The following is an 18,030-nucleotide window of genomic DNA, read 5'->3' on the forward strand; positions in this document are numbered from 1 at the left end:
CACACTCTGCCACAGGTGGAATGTGAAATCAATGAAGATTGGCTACCAGGCTGGTTAAATTTAGCCATGAAACCTATCAACACTAAATTGGCTGGTGTTTCAGTTTCAGTTCAACCCACACTGCTCAAAAAGTAAAGGGAACACTAAAATAATATCCTGGATCTGAGAGAATGAAATATTCTTATAAAATAATTTGTTCTTTACATAGTTGAATGTGCTGACAACTAAATCTCACAATAATTATCAATGGAAATTAAGTTTATTAACCCATGGAGGTCTGGATTTGGAGTCACACTCAAAATTGAAGTGGAAAAACACACTACAGGCTGAACAAACTTTGATGTAATGTCCTTAAAACAAGTCAAAATGTGGCTTAGTTGTGTGTGTATGATCTCCCTACATTTCCTGGGTTTGCTCCTGAAGAGGTGGCCTCCTCCTCTCCTGAGATGGTCCCCTGAGGGATCTCCTTTCAGACCGGTGCCAACCGCACCGCCGTCTCACAAGGGGTCTGAGGATCTCATCTCAATACCTAATGGCAGTCAGGCTACCTTTGGTGAGCAGATGAAGGGCTGTCCGGCCCTCCAAAGAAATACCACCCCACATTATTACTGACCCACTGACAAACCGTTCATGCTGCAGAATGTTCTCCACGGCATCTCCAGACTTTATCAAATGTGCTCAGCGAGAACCTGCTGTCATCGGTGAAGAGCACGAGGCACCAGTGGCAAATTTGTCAATCTTGGCAAAAGCCAAGTGTGGGCCCCCATATCACCCTCATGGAATCTGTTTCTGACCGTTTAAGCAGACACATGCACATTTGTGGCCTGCTGGAAGTCCTTTTTATTGGGCTCTGGCAGTGTTCCTCTTGTTCCACCTTGCACAAGGGTAGCAGTCCTGCTGCTGGGTTGTTGCCCTCCTACGGCCTCCTCCACGTCTCCTGAAGTACTGGCCTCTATCCTGGTAGTGCCTCCATGCTCTGGACACTACACTGACAGACACAGCAAACCTTCTTGCCACAGCTTGCATTGATGTGCCATCCAGGATGAGCTGCATTACTTGAGCCACTTGTGTGGGTTGTAGACTCAAACCTGTTGTTTATTCCATCTGCACAACAGCATGTGAGATTGATTGTCAATCAGTGTTGTTTTCTTAAGGGCCGATCACACCGAACACGTTTCAAAAATGTGAGGCACCCCTCACTGCCTTTTTTGTTGACAAAAATCAGCTGAATCAGCTGCGTATTGTGCGCGAGTGTTGCTGTTGATATTAATATAATTTTAATATTTAATAGTATTGTAATATTCAAGATTTGTGAAGTCATACATCTCTGGATAACTCCAAACAGAAACCACAAATCTCTCCTCCATCTTCAAAAGTTTCAGTAGTTGTCTTGCCAACACAAACACTGCTGTCACCTCAGCGGAAACCCCGCCTCTGTTTTCATTTGATTGGAGAATGAAACAGACGCGACTGACGTAACATGCTTTTTCCACTCAGAGTTTACTTTTTTCAACTGCGAGCGCACAGCACGCAAGAGCAAAAACACGAGGCGCAACAAGCGGCTAAAACACAAAAAGCGCATTCATTGGATTGGTCCCTAAGTGTGCAGTTTGATTGACTTGGAGTTACATTTTTGAGCAGTGTATGATGAGTAAAAAAAATCTGCAGACTCTTCTTAAAATTACTGAATTTTGGCTCTGAAAATCCCGCACACAATAATAAATATGGCCACGTACGTACAATAATAATTAAAAAAACGATTAGAAAAATTTTGTTAATATAACTAGGATGTGTAAACTAAATGCATTCATGATGATAAGAAAATGTAGTGTATTAATTAATTAAAAGTAACAACTGTTATTAAAACATTCATTATTTTTAAAAAGTTTTTAGTTTTTCAAATCACATGAAACTAGTCTGAATACAACAGGTAAATTCTAAAAACTTGCCACATTTGATTTAGCTTTTCTTAGTCATTGGCTCATATTGTATGTTATAGTATCGTCATCACCCTACCATTATTGCAAGTGCCAGTCTTTTTTTTTTTTTTTGGTAATGCTGAACACAGCTAATACTACTGTAAGTTGTTACCTTTTCTGCAGCCCAGTTATTTTTTCATTCTCCATGAAAGTTGGCTTACATTGCAAGAAGCATGTGTCTGCGGAGGTGTTAGTCATCTGGATTTATTTAGTTTTTCTGCTTTGAGACCAGATACCTAATATGTGCTCGTCTGCAGTGAAAGTGTGGGCAGGCAGGAGACTGTCTGTAACACCTTTTTATTGCATCAATCACTAGATAGGGTTACAGCTCAGTGTTTTTGATATTTCTGTCTGTAATTGGAGGTCGTCCCTGTGGGCAGAGCTGTATCCAACAACCCAGATTGCTTATGATGTTTGTATTTAATAATGTATTTTTTTCTGTGTGTGTGTGTGTTTGCTCTACTCCAGGTTCTGTCACCGTTGTCAGACTCCATCCTGGCAGAGAAGACGGTGGGGGTTGTGGATGATCGAGTGACCATCACTGAACTGGGCCTGCAGTTGGTCAGTGGTCTCACACTCAACCTTCAGCTCAGCACAGGAAGCAACCGAGCCATCAGTGCCACAGCAACCACACAGGAAGTGCTCAGCAGTCCTAAACAGGTACTTTGAGACATTCAGAGTTCATAATAGTACGTTTTCAACACGCCAATATGCTGATTACTCACAATCTTAATGAAATCTTAATGAAATAATCCTAAATAAATAATCTTAAAGCTTAATGAAATAATCTGTGGTCTTGGTTTGCATGAAAACCAATAACCTGGCATTGCAAGTAAACTGAATATACAAGACCTCAGTAATAAATATTTGTTTCCCGGTACACTATAAAAAATATTTGTTCACTTAATTTAACTTAGTTAAGTCATCTTGTTGCATTGACTCAGTAAAGTTGTATTGACCTAATTCTCTAAGTTTTCTCAACTTAAAATATTTAGTTGACAGAGTTAAATAATTGACCCAACTACTTATTTCAAGTTGCAAAGTTTAGTTTTAATAGGTCAACTTACATTAGCAAGTTAGCAGTCTTAGTGAATCCTAAGAATTCGTTGATTGGTTGTAGTTGTCGGGGATCAACCTATGTTAAAAGATTGATCGGGGATTTAATAGCTCATTTCAAGGAATCGGATCTTGAAGATTCGAATCACTTGATTCAATTAAATTGAGCCAGACTGAATCAGATTCAAAGATTCTCACTTTATCTACCGTTAGTCCTTTAGCCTAACCTTTAGAATGATAAAATCAAATTTGGGTAAATTATTGTAAATATTTGTTCTTAAATATTTGACTACTGTTGTTTATGAATGGAAATACTCTGGGAAATGCTCTCTGGAAACAACCTTTAAAATGAGAAAGTACATTTAAATTAATTACTTTTAGTCATTTTCTAGAATATCTTCTACTTTATATAAATGGGCGATCCATTAAACTTTATATAAAAATACCTGTACTAGATTAGTCAGGGAATTGTTTTATTAATTAAAAATCTGGTGAAAAATATCCCATGTGTCTGATTTCTTCTGGTGTTTAACTGGCAGTTAGCAAACTGACTTGATGGTGCATATTCCGCCACCTGCTGGATTGGAAGTATGAGGCGCAACTTAAAAGATGCTGGTTCAGCATGTTTTTAAGTTGAGTCGACAAACACTCTATTACAGACTAGTTGAGGCAGCAAAAACATACCAGGTTAAGTTGAATTACCAACTCTGTTGTTTCAACTTGCAAAATCATGTTGAAAAAACTGAAATGCAAAATAATTTTTTACATTGTAGTGACCGAACTAAGTTCAATCTAACTAACTTCAATCTAACTCTGAGTGTTGAAAGTTGTAGTCTATTCTTTGTACCTCATTTAAATGATCTAAGATGATTTGGCAGATCCTGGATCTTTTAATTGTGATAACCGATCTCTGGCTATTTTGGTTCTTTAAACAAGTTCAGATTGAAATTGGATTAAAATATCTGGATAATTTGATCTGATATTACTGCGTGTGCTCATGTTTGTTGTGAAAAACAGATCTGTCCATCCTTGAAATCATGATCATCAATGGCTGAACACCAATTGCTTAATTGCTTAAGCTTAATGACATCATCTGATAAGCCATGTGAGCAAAATTACATAAAATCCATAGTAAATGAAATAGTTTGTTAAAGGGTTCATATAATGCAAAATCTGCTTTTGGAAGCCATTTAGACAGAAATGTGTCATCAATAATATATGTCTCAATATTAACAAGTATTATCATGTACACAGAACAGGATTTGCAAAGAAACTGATATTTAAAAGGTCATGAAACCCCCCTCTTTCAGTGCTATTTACTGATGTTTTGTTGTTAAACTAAATAAAAATCTATATTATGGATGCTGTATATAGTCCCTTAAGTCGCATAAGGTCCCTTATGTAAATGAAAATAGTCACATCAATCTTTCACTAAAAGATTTCAGTGGCTGAACAACACTTCTGTGCATATAACCCATTCATAATACAACACAATCTACATCAGCTTTGCGTGACTAAAATAGTTTTAAAACTTAACATTACCTGTCTAACAGAAGTACTTCAGCCATTGTGTCATCCTTCCTCCAGCATAACATGTAATTTGTTAGCTGCACGACCAAGTATGATGCACATGAAGAGCACAGCTCTCTCATGAACGCACACCCTATACTGACACTGAGAAAAGAAACTGTTGAATAGAGTCATTATTCTTTTTTTATACGCACACTGAACTATTCTCGTAGATTGATAATATTTCAGTTGAACCACTGAAGAGAACCTTACTGTCTATGGAGGATGAGGAAGCCTTCAGATTTCATCTAAAATATTTTAATTTATGTTCCAAAGATAATTGAAGGACCTAGGGGATTGTAATATAACAACGTCCGCATTGAGTGACTGCATTTAATGTGTATCACCATTACCTGTCCTGTAGCTTTCAGTTTCTCTAAAGTCTGAATGTTATAACATTTGAATTTCATACAAAGAAAAGTATGATTTAATCCTACACGATGTATTCCTGTCGGAATTCATTATATACTGTCAGAAAACAGCTCCACACCAGGAATGGCCAAACTCAGTCCTGGAGGGCTGGTGTACTGCAGAGTTTAGCTCCAACACTAAATCAAACACCCCTGTCTCTATAGCCGTCTAGTGATCTTTAAGACTGAGTTTACCCATTCCTACTCTACACAATACTTGCTTGTGATAAAGCTTAGTAGCCAGGACTCTTCTATATGTATACAGGTTTGACATAATGGTGCAAAGATGAATGGCAGCAAGCCCACATATCACTGTACAATAACATAGAAACCATTATTACAAGCTTATCATTGTGAATCAGGCTAAAATTCACTCAAAAATCACTAAAAAATTCACTTTGAATGATTTTTAGACATAAAAAAAGTTCTGAATTGCAGCTTTAATCTGTTATTTTTTTTATATGCATAAAAACATTAAAAACTGAAGAAATGTCATACCATAATACTTTTTAAAATTGTTTTGGGTCATGAAAGCATCTTCTGTGGTACGATAAATTCCTTTCTATCTTACTGCAAATCAATTTCTCTGTCTGTATGACTTAAATCTGCAGTAAGGATGCATTTCCTATCATATATCACACATGCACACTTCAATAAACTGACAAGTTAATGCATTTACATGCTGGCAAAATCAATGTAAATGGTAAAAATCTAGCTGTAATGATTAGTTTATGCTTAAGCAATTTATGCTTACTCCGATAAAAGAAAACTGTTAACATATTTACATGCATTGTTGGCTTATTAAGCATAATTGGTTTAAGAAAGTGTGTTATAATAGTAATAATCTTATAAAAGCCAACAAATCAGAGAAAAAGTTAGTGACTTTGAGTATCATTGAAGAAGAATCTACAGGGGTTTTATACTGTGGTTGTGTTGTTCTAAACACTGCTTTTAACCCCCGAGTAACTTCACACCTGTAATTTAAAAGAACATTTTGCCCAGAGTTATGAAACACTGTGTTTGCACTGTTAAAACAAAGTGAATCTATGCAGTGTCACAGTGCGGTACTATAGCTAGATGCTTAGCAACAGATAGCCAATCATGTGCCTCATATTTATGTTCTTGGACAGTCACAAAAAAACCCATGCTGTATATAAACAATCCTTTCAGTAACTGTCAGATGGTGACAGAATATGTGTCAACTGGAGTGAAGAAGAGACCGTTTCATTCTTTTTAGTCCATTCATGAAGAAAATAAACTTGTCAAATGCACGTTGATGCCTATATCCTTACGTACAAGAGGCATGTACTGCATCCATCAAATAAATGACACTGACAGCACAAATACGCAAATGAAGTGTATAAGCGAGAGTTTAGGATTGTATAGTGTGAATTGTCAGCATAGGAATAGCCAGTATTAATGGTTGACCCTGGCTTAATGAGCAGTGTAAAATGTGAAGTGAAACTACACCGAATTCTGTTAGTCACAGGTTTAACTGTTAACCGTTACAAGTGTAAGGGTTTCATGCTTTTTCATTTTTTGTGGACATGAAACCTACAACCAAACCCCCTAAATCAGCCAACTTTACAATCAACTACAATATTTAGTATATACTTGAGTCGTGTGATTGCCATGCTTTTCATATTAAGCATGTTTAAAATACATCCATTTCTGTATCTGTTTTCTTTTATTTGCATCTGAGCATAAGCTAAACCACAGGACAACAAATAGCAGTGTGCGAGTGTGTGATGCTATATTAAATGTTCACTCAAAAATGAAAATTTACTCACCCTCAAGTAGTTCAAAACCTACTGTATGAGTTTCTTTCTTCTGTTCAACACGAATTAAGATATTTTGAAAAAAAAAAAGAAAAAGCTGAAGACCTGTAACCATTGACTTCCATAGTAGGAAAAGCAAATAGTATGGAAGGTCAATGGTTACAGGTTTCCAACATTTTTCATCCTGAATGTGAATGAATATGAATAAATTTTTCATATCTTCTTTTGTGTTGAACAGAAGAAAGAAACTCATAAAGGTTGAAACAACTGAAGGGGAGTAAATGATAGCACAATTTTCATTTTTGGTTGAACTGTCCCTTTAATCTGTAATATATAAATGTAAATATTTAAATAATTAAAACAATCAAATATATATTTGCTATGATGTTGAAATTGGTACCAAACATTTATACTTAGATAAAATTTTATGATGAAGTAAAAGCCATGGACTGCGTTTTACTTAAATAAATGTGTAAATATATGAAGAATTCAGATGCAAAACCCTCTAAATCCATCAGACCTCTTTTCTTGTAAATGAGCATTTTCTATCAGGCTCCTGTTATTAGGTTCAGAATTTTCTTTTTATATGTAATGATAAGGTTATTAGCTAAATAAAATACCTTTTTTTTAAAAAGGTCACTTTAGACAATTCTTTGTTTTTAACAAGGTATTTTTTCTTTTGCGTCAAAACCAGCTAAATCCACTTGTGCTTTTTATGCAGAACCCTCTAAATCCACCTATTGGAACAAGACAGTGTATTTATTTGAAAATCACTAAAGATGCAATTAGAAATTATTTTACCAAACATAAAACACATTACACAAACCACCTAAAATAAAACTACATAACTCTGTCAAGTAAGTGGCTGTTCATTCCGCTGTGATAAACCAGGGAAAAATGAAAATTAATGAAATCTGTCAAGTGCATTAATCAATAACATATCATGCATTTAATGTAAGTAGAGAAATGTAAACAGTGCAAACATTGTAAACTATAGACATAAATAATAAATAATGTAGTGTAAAACATTATGAAACATCAATATCTGTGCATTGTCCATTAATGTAAAAAGCTGATCAGACGCATAGGTAATATGAAGTAATATAAATAATGTAAAGTTTTATACATTATATTTATCTTTTTAAAAATAGCTTAATTTAGCAAATAAAACACAAGGTAGGCCTACTGGGCAAAAAGGGGATGTCTCTCTGCCATTCACTGACAGTCTGACAGGTGTCTTTTGTATCTGAGCTCTTCATTATTGTATATATATATATTTACATTTTTAAGATTTGGAAAATGAATAGACCAATACAATTCCTCAACCATATTTTGATGAATTAGTTCATTGAGTCTGGGGAACAAATAACTAGTCTATTTGCTTCATTACTTATGTAAAAATATTTAAGATAACTATTTTGTTTCATTTGGAGAATCAAAACAATTACACTGTAAGTCTACATTTATTTAAAATCAGGTCATATGGAAAACACACACTTCAATTCACATAAACTAATGAATGATTGCAAATCACCACAAACTGTCATTAATTAGTCAGAATATAATTTAAAAAATTACTTTAAAAGATATTTTTAGAAATCAAAATATTTTTGTGCATTTTTCCAGGATGTTGTTCTACTTGCACTCACAACCAGTAAATATATAACATTATATAAATATATAAAAAATATTCCTCAAAACTCAATCCTCACTTTCTATAACTCCTCAAGAGTGTTTCTTTATTGATAGCTTTCACAGGATGTCACGCCATCTGGTGCCCAACTGGCTGGCAAAACACAATTTCCCGATGTCCACCAAGTCCACAAGTTGTGTGATCTAGTTTTTTTAGCCAAAGTTCTGGATAGTTGTTGTACAATAGGATACACGAAGAACAGGAAGACATGCATTTACAGAATAGCTTCAGAGAAAAAAAGTCAGAAAGGAGAAATGGATGTGTGGATTTCTGCCAAACAGCAGCATTATAGATCCATACTAAAGTATCTGCCTGTATTTTTTTTTACAGTTTTATTTTCTAATTTGCAGTTCAGTGCAGTTAAAGTATGCATTAAAATGTAAAGTCAAAGTATAAATAGTAGAAGTAAAAGAATAAAAGTTCCCTAACAGAAAATCTAAGTAAAAGAAACAGACACCAAATAAAAAAGAATATATTCCACCATCACTGAAAGATTCTTCATAAGATTGATGTAAACACCAAATTGGAGCTCTGAAATTGACAGTTTTTAATCCCTTCAGACTTGAATTATGCCCCAAGTTTCAGCAAAACTGTCTCTGTTCTTAAGGCTTCAATAAATGAAGTCAAATAAAAATAATAAAAATGTCAAGATCCTTCAATCCACAACTCAAATCACAGCTGTACTGAAAATACCAACTTGAAATGAAAAATAAAATACAAATTGTTGATCTTTACTAGAAGTTTCTTCTGAAGTGAAAAATCAATAATTCAAAACTGAACAATATAACATTTTAAGTTTGATTTTGAGGTTTCTGATTTATAAATGGCACATTATTAGAAGCCACTGTTTTTAATATTTATTTTAAAGCTTTCAATTCTGCAATCATTTTTATTGTAAATTAAATCCTTCTTTTCACTATAAATGATATGATATATTGTCAAACAAACCAATAACTGTCAATAAAACCACTGAAAATGTTATTTCAGGGTTGTGGATATTTTTCAAATTACAACAGTCAAAAGCATACAACTGTTTGATTTGATGACAATATCATGGACAGCAGGACCTGGCATGTGATATTCATTGATAAATGCAAAGTCCAAAAGGGTTAATGACTGAAATATGGCAGTGGGTGTACGGTGGGTACGGAAAGTATTCAGACGCCCTTCAGTTTTTCACTCTTTGTTATATTGCAGCCATTTGCTAAGTTATTTTTTTCCCTTATTAAAGAGCCCCTGTTATGCATTAAAAAGGGTCATAATTTGATTTTGGGGGTCTCCAACAATATGCAAGGTCAAAAAACACTTTTATTGTCTTATAATATGCATTTATTTTTACCTAATTATTCCAATGGCTCCCATATGATTATTTGAGCGATTAATTTGTTCCCAAACCCACACCCCCTCCTTTCCTATTGAAGTAGTCAGAGTGCAGAGTGTATGAGTGAGCCCAATGCAGGAGTGCATTAAAGCAATGCCGTTTAACACCAACATATTGCTCTATTCTTAACCATGACACACATTCAGTATTAATCCACACAGTGGCAAAAGCTGAACTGTTTTGAAACTTGACCACCGCACGTGTGTAGGAACAGCTGACGGTGGCCATAGCAATGACAAACGGCAGTGGATTGTGAGCTCACAAACGCATTTAAATCCATAAACAAAGCAGCACACGTCACGTTTTCAAGGCGATATGACAATATAAAGAGTTAAATAGATATACAACAAGCAGCATGAAGCGGTTACAAGTAACAAAACACAATTAAATACATAATTTGCAAGCTAGAGAAAACAAGGAGGCAAACATTTTAATCACACTTACTTACACTTGTGAAATGGAGGAAGAAACTGATCCATGAACTGTGTACTGTAATGTCCCTGTCAAGCTCTAACAAAGTCCCACACATCAATAGCCTTTTCTGATCCTTACTTTAACAAGCGGCAGACAAATCGTTGTACAAGTGTAGATTGCTGAAGCACTCATCAGAAAAATAACGGGAACACAGCACAAGGCTGGGGCTATATTGCTGAAGTATTTTTGCAAAAATAAACTGCACACACTCCATATTGACAGTAATGCACAGAATTGTTGACATATTTGCAGATTTATTAAAAATGAAATATCACATGGTCCTAAATAGTCAGACCATTTGCTGTCACACTCATATATTTAACTCAAGTGCTGTCCATTTCTTCTGATCATCCTTGAGATGATTTAACATGTCCATTTAAGTCCAGCTGTGTTTGATTGTACTACATTTTTAGGTGCCTAAAATGTACGATTTTTGTTCATACAGCATATCTCTATTTAAGATTTTGTTTCGCTGATATGTGATCCAAATATGTGTAGCTTGAAGAAGAAGAAAATTTGGCTGGCTTGTGCAGAGTTTCTATGGAGATGCCAGTGTAAGCTGCCATTACGGCCCATTGTCTCCGCACAGGACTCGTGACTGAAAACCATCAATAGTGGTCATTTGTTGCACAAGTGTGATGTATAACCCTGCGATGAAAGTGGTTGCCCATGGTTACAGCTGTCATGCTTAATTATGGCTTTTGGTAATAGACTCGGTGGAGGTGGAGAATGTGCACAGCCTCAGTACCTGGACTCATAATAATTATCTTCCAGTTGACAGTCTTAATCAATATGACACACTTCAGTTCAGCAGAAGCAGCGCTGTTAGCTCAATTCTTAAGTTGTCTATTTCAGACGCTTTAACAGCCCGTGAATTCCTGCAGAACCAGGTGTGACAATACATTCAAAGCCAGAGGTGCTTGAAATGTAGGTGCTTTCATGAAAATCAAGTCATCGCGATTAGAGATTCACCAAATGTTGGTTTTTGCTCCAAACACATGATTGGCAACCTAACTTTTTTATTTTTATTATTATTCAGCCGATTTCTGTCTGGACTTGCATACAAACTGCACTGCAGTGTTTTTATGCTGCAATATGTGTAAACAGAGCATTATCAGGCCAAATGAGTTTAAGAGAAAGCAGAGATAAGCCAACACAAGCATATAATAATAAAAAAAGCACAAAGATATTCTGTATTGACATGATCTTGTGTTGTGTTTTTGTGTGTGTGTTTGCATTATCATTCATTCATTCATTCATTCATTCATTTTCTTTTCGGATTAGTACCTTTATTAATCCGGGGTCGCTACAGTGGAATGAAGCACCAACTTATCCAGCATGTTTTACGCAGCGGATGCCCTTCCAGCCGCAACCCATCTCTGGGAAACATCCACACACACACTTATTCACACTCATACACTACGGACAATTTAGCTTACCCAATTCACCTGTACCGCATGTCTTTGGACTGTGGGGGAAACCGGAGCGCCCGGAGGAAACCCACGCAAACACAGGGAGAACATTCCAACTCCACACAGAAATGCCAACTGACCCAGCCGAGGCTCGAACCAGCGACCTTCTTGCTGTGAGGCGACAGCACTACCTACTGCGTCACTGCGTTGCCGTGTTTGCTTTACACAGTGTAAAAAGGGATTAGTTACTTTAAGCGAGTAAACCAATTGCCTTAAAAGCAACAAGTTGACTTTACAAAAATAATATATGTAATAATAATAATAATAAATTTTATTTATAATGCGCTTTTCTAAGACCCAAAGCGCTAGAATAACAGAGAAATCAAACATGCAATAAAACACAATACACACAAGTTCTAAAATATAAACAGAATAATCAAGAATGTAAAAATGCATTCTTAAAAAGATGAGTTTTTAGCGTCTTCTTAAAACTAGCTAGTGTGGAAGCATTTCTTACAGAATAAGCGTGAGCATTCCATACCCTAGGTGCAGTAACAGAGTAGGCTCTCTCCCCCATTGATTTTAGTCTACAGGGGGACTGTTGAAGGGTGAGAGTATCAGCAGACCGCAGGGAACGAGAAGGTGTGTACTGAGAGACAATGTCAGAGATATAGGAAGGAGCTATACCATGTAAAGCTTTATATGCAAGTGTGAGTGTTTTAAAAATGATTCGGGGCTGAACTGGGAGCCAATGCAAGCTATCAAGCACACCAGTACTGTGCTGCCGTGGTGGAGTGCGTGTGAGAATGCGCGCTGCTGAGTTTTGAATATACTGCAGCCGTTTGATTAATTTAGCAGGTAAACCAACAAAGAGTGCATTACAGTAGTCAATCCTGGAAGTCAATATGTAAACCCATTGCCACTTTTTTAAATAAAAGTAGTTTCCCAGCTTTTCTGCATCTATCAAGATGACATACAGTAAAATAAATCTGCTCTTCCACACTCCAGTGTGTCTTCTAAATTCAATACAGGCTATACTTGTAGATTGTATAGACTTAATGAAGCACCAAATATGTAAATTGTGATAATTACAGTAATTATTTGAGAACAGAAAATAGTCTGACACTGTAAAAAGGGATTAGGTGACTTTATAAAAGTAAGTACAATTAGCGTAATTATAAAATTAAGTCAATTTAACAGTTCCAAGTTGTAATGGGTGTACTTCATTTTTGTAAAGTCAACTTGTTGCTTTTAAGGCAATTGGTTTACTCGCTTTAAGTAACTAATCTCTTTTTGTAGTGTAGTTCATGTCTTGCTGCGTTGATTGGAGTTTTATGCTTCAAAAATAAGCATATGAACAGGCTATATGCTGGTTTAATCTCGTTACAATTGCACATCTGTTGATTTTATTATGGTTGTATTTGAAAAACACAACAGCAGTACAAGCTCACTGTTTGAAATGCTTCCATCAGGATGCAGCCATAAAATTTATCTTGCCAAAAGAAATGCTTATGAAAATAAATAAATAAATAAATAAATAAATAAATAAATAAATAAATAAATCTTTACTGTTTGATGAAAATATAAGATTATGTGACCTTGGACGGCAAAACCAGTCATAGGGGTATTTGTTTTTTAATTAAGGTTTATATATTACATAAAATCTGAATAAGCTGACTAATTTAATGTATATGCACAAATATAATATTATATAGCTTCCTATTCAAAATATCAATTTAAAAAGATAGATTTGTGAGGGGAGTACTTATATGTTCTGAGCACTGTGTGTAAGGAATGGTAGAGGTTGCGTTTGTCATTTAAACTTATTTAATTTATCATTCTTTAATTATTTGTGTGGATGGATTTGTCACAAGTGTTATAGAAAAAAAATCTGATCTGTAAAAATAAAGCAGAATGCACAATAAAGTTTAAACTAAACTAAATGCCTCTGTTCTAAAACCTATTAAGCTGCCTATTTCCTACAAAGGCAGGATCATCTGTAGGGCATTTTACACAGCATGCAGTATAGTCTGTAAGCCATGTCTCATGTGTAGAGCCACTTTTCCACACACGTGAACAACAAGCTGTAACGGTTATCTTTCATGGTGTGTCGTCCCTGATCTGTAGTCTGCCACAGCTCTTCTATTGAAAATGAACTGACAACATGCAGATGGTTTGCACCGTGCAAAATGAGCTTACAATGTCCACAGCTGAAATGGAACCCCATAAATGACTGCTTTGGAACATGCTGTACTGGTAGCAATTCAGCTAGTGCATCGTGTAAATCGTGTTATTTTTATTTAAATCAGCCGATATTTTTATCTTTTTTTTATATCATTTAATTATTATCACATAAAGACTTTTCATTTTCATTTTGCTTTTAATAAAATTGTCAAATAAAATAAGAAAAAACAATAAAAGCCAGAGTCTCAGAAACACTCCAAATTCTCAGAGTTAACTATGTTTCTCACAATTGTGAAACTCCAAAGTCAAAAAGTAAAAAATAAATCAATCAAACTTGTTAAAAATGAGATGTCAGGATTAAGATTAAGTGGGAATTACTTTAACTTTTCAAGTCTATACAAAATTCATAGGACATGCAACTCTCAAAATACACTATAATGAATCATTTTAATTTTATCAATTTATAAGAAGCTTCTCATAAGAAGCTTGACTAAAGGCAACAAAATCTCCAGCTAGGCGTGTATGGATTTTACAATTCTGTAAGGTAATATGGTGGTTAGGGTTAGGGTTATGTAAAATGGTGTTGATAAAACTATGACAGGAATTAGAAAAAAATTCAATCAAAGCTGTTGGGTTATTAAAAATCACCATCAATATTGGTTAACACAGTAAACATTTAAAGAAGTGTAAGCAGTGGCATATTTAGCCATGGGCAAGTAAAAGCTTTGAGATACGATTTCCTTTATGCAAGTGTATTCATTTAAAGTAGCAATCCCTGAATAAAAACGTTAGAGGCCATTTACATTTGGCGTATTTTGCATGCGCAAGTTTGTTATTCTCTATGCGCAACCGAAACAACAGTGGTAAAAACAAACTAAAATCGCGCACAAAAAATATATAAATATATAAATCAGTGTTAACCCTATGAATGGTGGAAAACATATTTCTGTAATTGTGTCTCCGGGTCTCCACTTTTGCCATGGCCTCTTTTGGTTTTAACAAACTTATCCTTCAGGTTTTTCCAAACCTTTTAACAAAAAATTTCCACTTTCCCCCGGCTGTTGCAATTTGTAGCCAAGAATTATTGATCATTAGGTTATCTCTATGATCACGGATCATAAAGATGTCTGTACAGTCGTACTGTTTCAGACAAATCTCTTCAAAGTGTTTCATATTCAACTCAAATCAAACGCGGTGCCGCACGCACTGTTCGCTTGAGTCTTAAAAAATACCGTGCGCACTGCCAGCCGAAATCATGCGCTGCTCTGCACCGGTTGCTTACACGCACGCTGATAAAATACACAATGCTTATGTCCTGTGAAACCGGAGTAACTTTTATGCAGAGGTGTCGGCACACAGCGAGGTTTGCAAGTCGAAAAAACTAAAGTTATAATATGATGAAGATCTTATTTTGTCTATATGGCTATGAAGCAGAGAGTAGAGATGATGAATCAGGGAGGTAAGACTTAATAACATTAATTCTTAGCCATGAGTCGAGTCTAAGACAACAGATAATTACATAAAAGATATTTTTTTTGTATTCTATAGAATTGTCTTTAATATTCAAGCAAAACATTTCTTAGCACATCAATCCAGTTTTGTCTTTAAATTTTTCCAGTTAGGCTACATGTAGGATTGATTTCTGTTATTATATTTAGAATAATAATTGTATAACATTCATTAATACTAATTAATAATAATAATTCTTATTTTTTATTTCTAAGTACATATCTAAAATCAGGTGGTTTGCCCAGGGTGCCATTTAAACTAGAACCGCCACTGACGTGAGGCATGTAGGTTTTCTATATGACGCATTGTAAATAAAATTAATTATAAAGCCGAGACACAACATGAAAATGTTATATTACAAATTGTGTTTATCTACTCAAAATGCATATGAGCTTGAACTACATGCCAACCACAAAGTAGTGCATGCGGTTCTTCCGTTACAGGGCGCTTTAAAACAACGGCAACTGAAGCCTCGTAGAAAAAAAGAAACCAAAGTTATTTTACAGTATTATCCCCTTCAATATGTGTCTTATTATTTCTATAAATATTTTGGATCTGTTTTAAAAACTATAACCTATCTTTTTCTATTATGTAGACAACGACAATAAAAAACTTTGCATTATAGTTATTTTATTCAACTGACATTTTTACCAAAACAATATTTTACTCAAGCAACATCACAACAGATGTGGATCAAAAAAGTTTTTTTTTTTTCTTTTAGTTTTTTTTCTTTGTATAAGGTTCGCAAAAATCAGTTTCACCAAAACTTAACCAAACGACTGTTAAGTAGCACATAGCCTAACTAAAATTAAAAGCTAGCATAATTTGGCTGCGTAAACTTCAAATAAAAATGCCTGAATATTTTTTTTTACCACAGCTATAAAACTTAAAGATTAGGTAAAATAAAATTTCTTTCAAAAAGATCAGTTGGTGGAGGTAAATAAAATAAAGCCAGCCTAAATTAACTATGCTGCTTAAAACAAAAACAGCCTGAATATTTTACCATGCATGGCTAATAAAACTTAACATAAGGAAGGACTACATATTTTTATTCAAAAAGATCAGTCGGTCTACATGCTCTGATGAAAACCGAGTGCAAAGTCTATTTACAATTAGACCGGCGGTGGAAAAAACCCGCTCAGCAGGCACAGAAGTTGCAGGTACAGCCAGGTATCACTGGGCAAGGGTGCTTAACCTTGCAAATCGACAATCATTTACTTTGCACCACAATAAAGGATTTGTGTTTAGAGAGATGCATGGCTCCCAAGTAGCTTTCGATTTTGGTGTCATCCGGTGAAACATCACTCATACCGTAGTCCTCGGCGAAAAGAGTGTCGAGACAAGGTGCGCACATGACACATGGTATTTAAAATTAAACTATTCAGATGGCGCTCTGAGGCGCGGCATAAATATGAAATGTCCGTCGTGGTTGGGCACCGCTGTGTACCCTGATAGAAACATACGTTTAGAATTCTGAAATGCATGACGCTGCGTGGGCCGTGGCGCCTCTGGTGTGTGACCCCCTACACTGGATCTGCGCTCAGGCCTTGCCTCTAGACCGCAACTCTCTGCCGCCATAACCAATCAAATTAAAACTACCGCCTAAATAACAGCATAACCAATCAGAAAGAATAAAGGGAATTGAATTTTAGAACCAATCGATCATCGTTTTCATCCTTGATCGTCAACTGATGTGTTTGATTAATTGAATAATTGTGCACATCCCTGTGTTAAATAGACGTTTAATAGACGTCCAATTTACTCCAGCACTTTATTCTCTGAGCACTAAAAGTTTCTTTATACATTTAGCACTTTTTGTGTGCATTGCCACCTCTTGTTGAATCGCTGAATGCCTCCTCAGTAAGTCACTTTGGACAAAAGCATCTGCTAAATGACTAAACGCAAACGTGCTGCTTTTATAACATACTTATTCCAAGTGTGTAGAAAGTTGACTGAAATTGGAACGTTTGCAAAGTATTTTACCACAGCTTCAAACGCAGCTAAACCAACCAGAATCAAAGACAAAATAATCAAAGAAATATCTTTTATTGACCATTTAAATATGGCGATGTCGCTGGCCCATAAACATTTGATGCTACTTACCAAACTATTTGAGAACTGTAACAAGAGGCAATTTAATCATATTTTAATGCTAAAATGGCTGCCATAACATTATTTTTCAATATGTGGAGCTTTTTGGATTTTTGATGCAATGGAAATCCAAAATGTAATACAAGAACTACATTAGGATCATTGTTATTGTTTACATCCCTCAAAATGTTCTATAACAAAACAATTACTTGTAATTCAATACAAGTAATTATCCTCATTGCATAAAAAATCACTTAAAATTAAGTGGATTCACAACAGTCAAGAATGAAAACAAAAACTATAAAACAAGCAGAAATCAAAGTGGCAATCATTCCAAAATAACACCTTTATTATAAACACCAGGCCTAATCAAATATTTCAAGAGCAGAACTAGAACTACCGGCACATGAGAAATGTGTTGCGCAAATAAAAACTTGGGCTCCCATAGCTCTTGGATTTGGCTCAAATCCAAATGTGCGAACCTTGCAAAGAGA

General features: G+C 35.2%; 1 protein-coding gene across 1 annotated transcript in view; it reads left to right on the forward strand.

Annotated features, from left to right (window-relative positions):
* The window catches only part of si:dkeyp-14d3.1 (transmembrane protein 132C), a 556,433-nt gene that overhangs the window by 526,213 nt on the left and 12,190 nt on the right, over window positions 1-18,030 (forward strand). Inside the window, exon 8 of the mRNA XM_056463261.1 lies at window positions 2,448-2,639. Coding sequence (XP_056319236.1) covers window positions 2,448-2,639 — 192 coding nt within the window. The remainder of the gene's footprint in view (window positions 1-2,447; window positions 2,640-18,030) is intronic.

This window comes from Danio aesculapii, chromosome 8 (genome assembly GCF_903798145.1).
Source record: "Danio aesculapii chromosome 8, fDanAes4.1, whole genome shotgun sequence".
NCBI classification, from domain to species: Eukaryota; Metazoa; Chordata; class Actinopteri; order Cypriniformes; family Danionidae; genus Danio; species Danio aesculapii.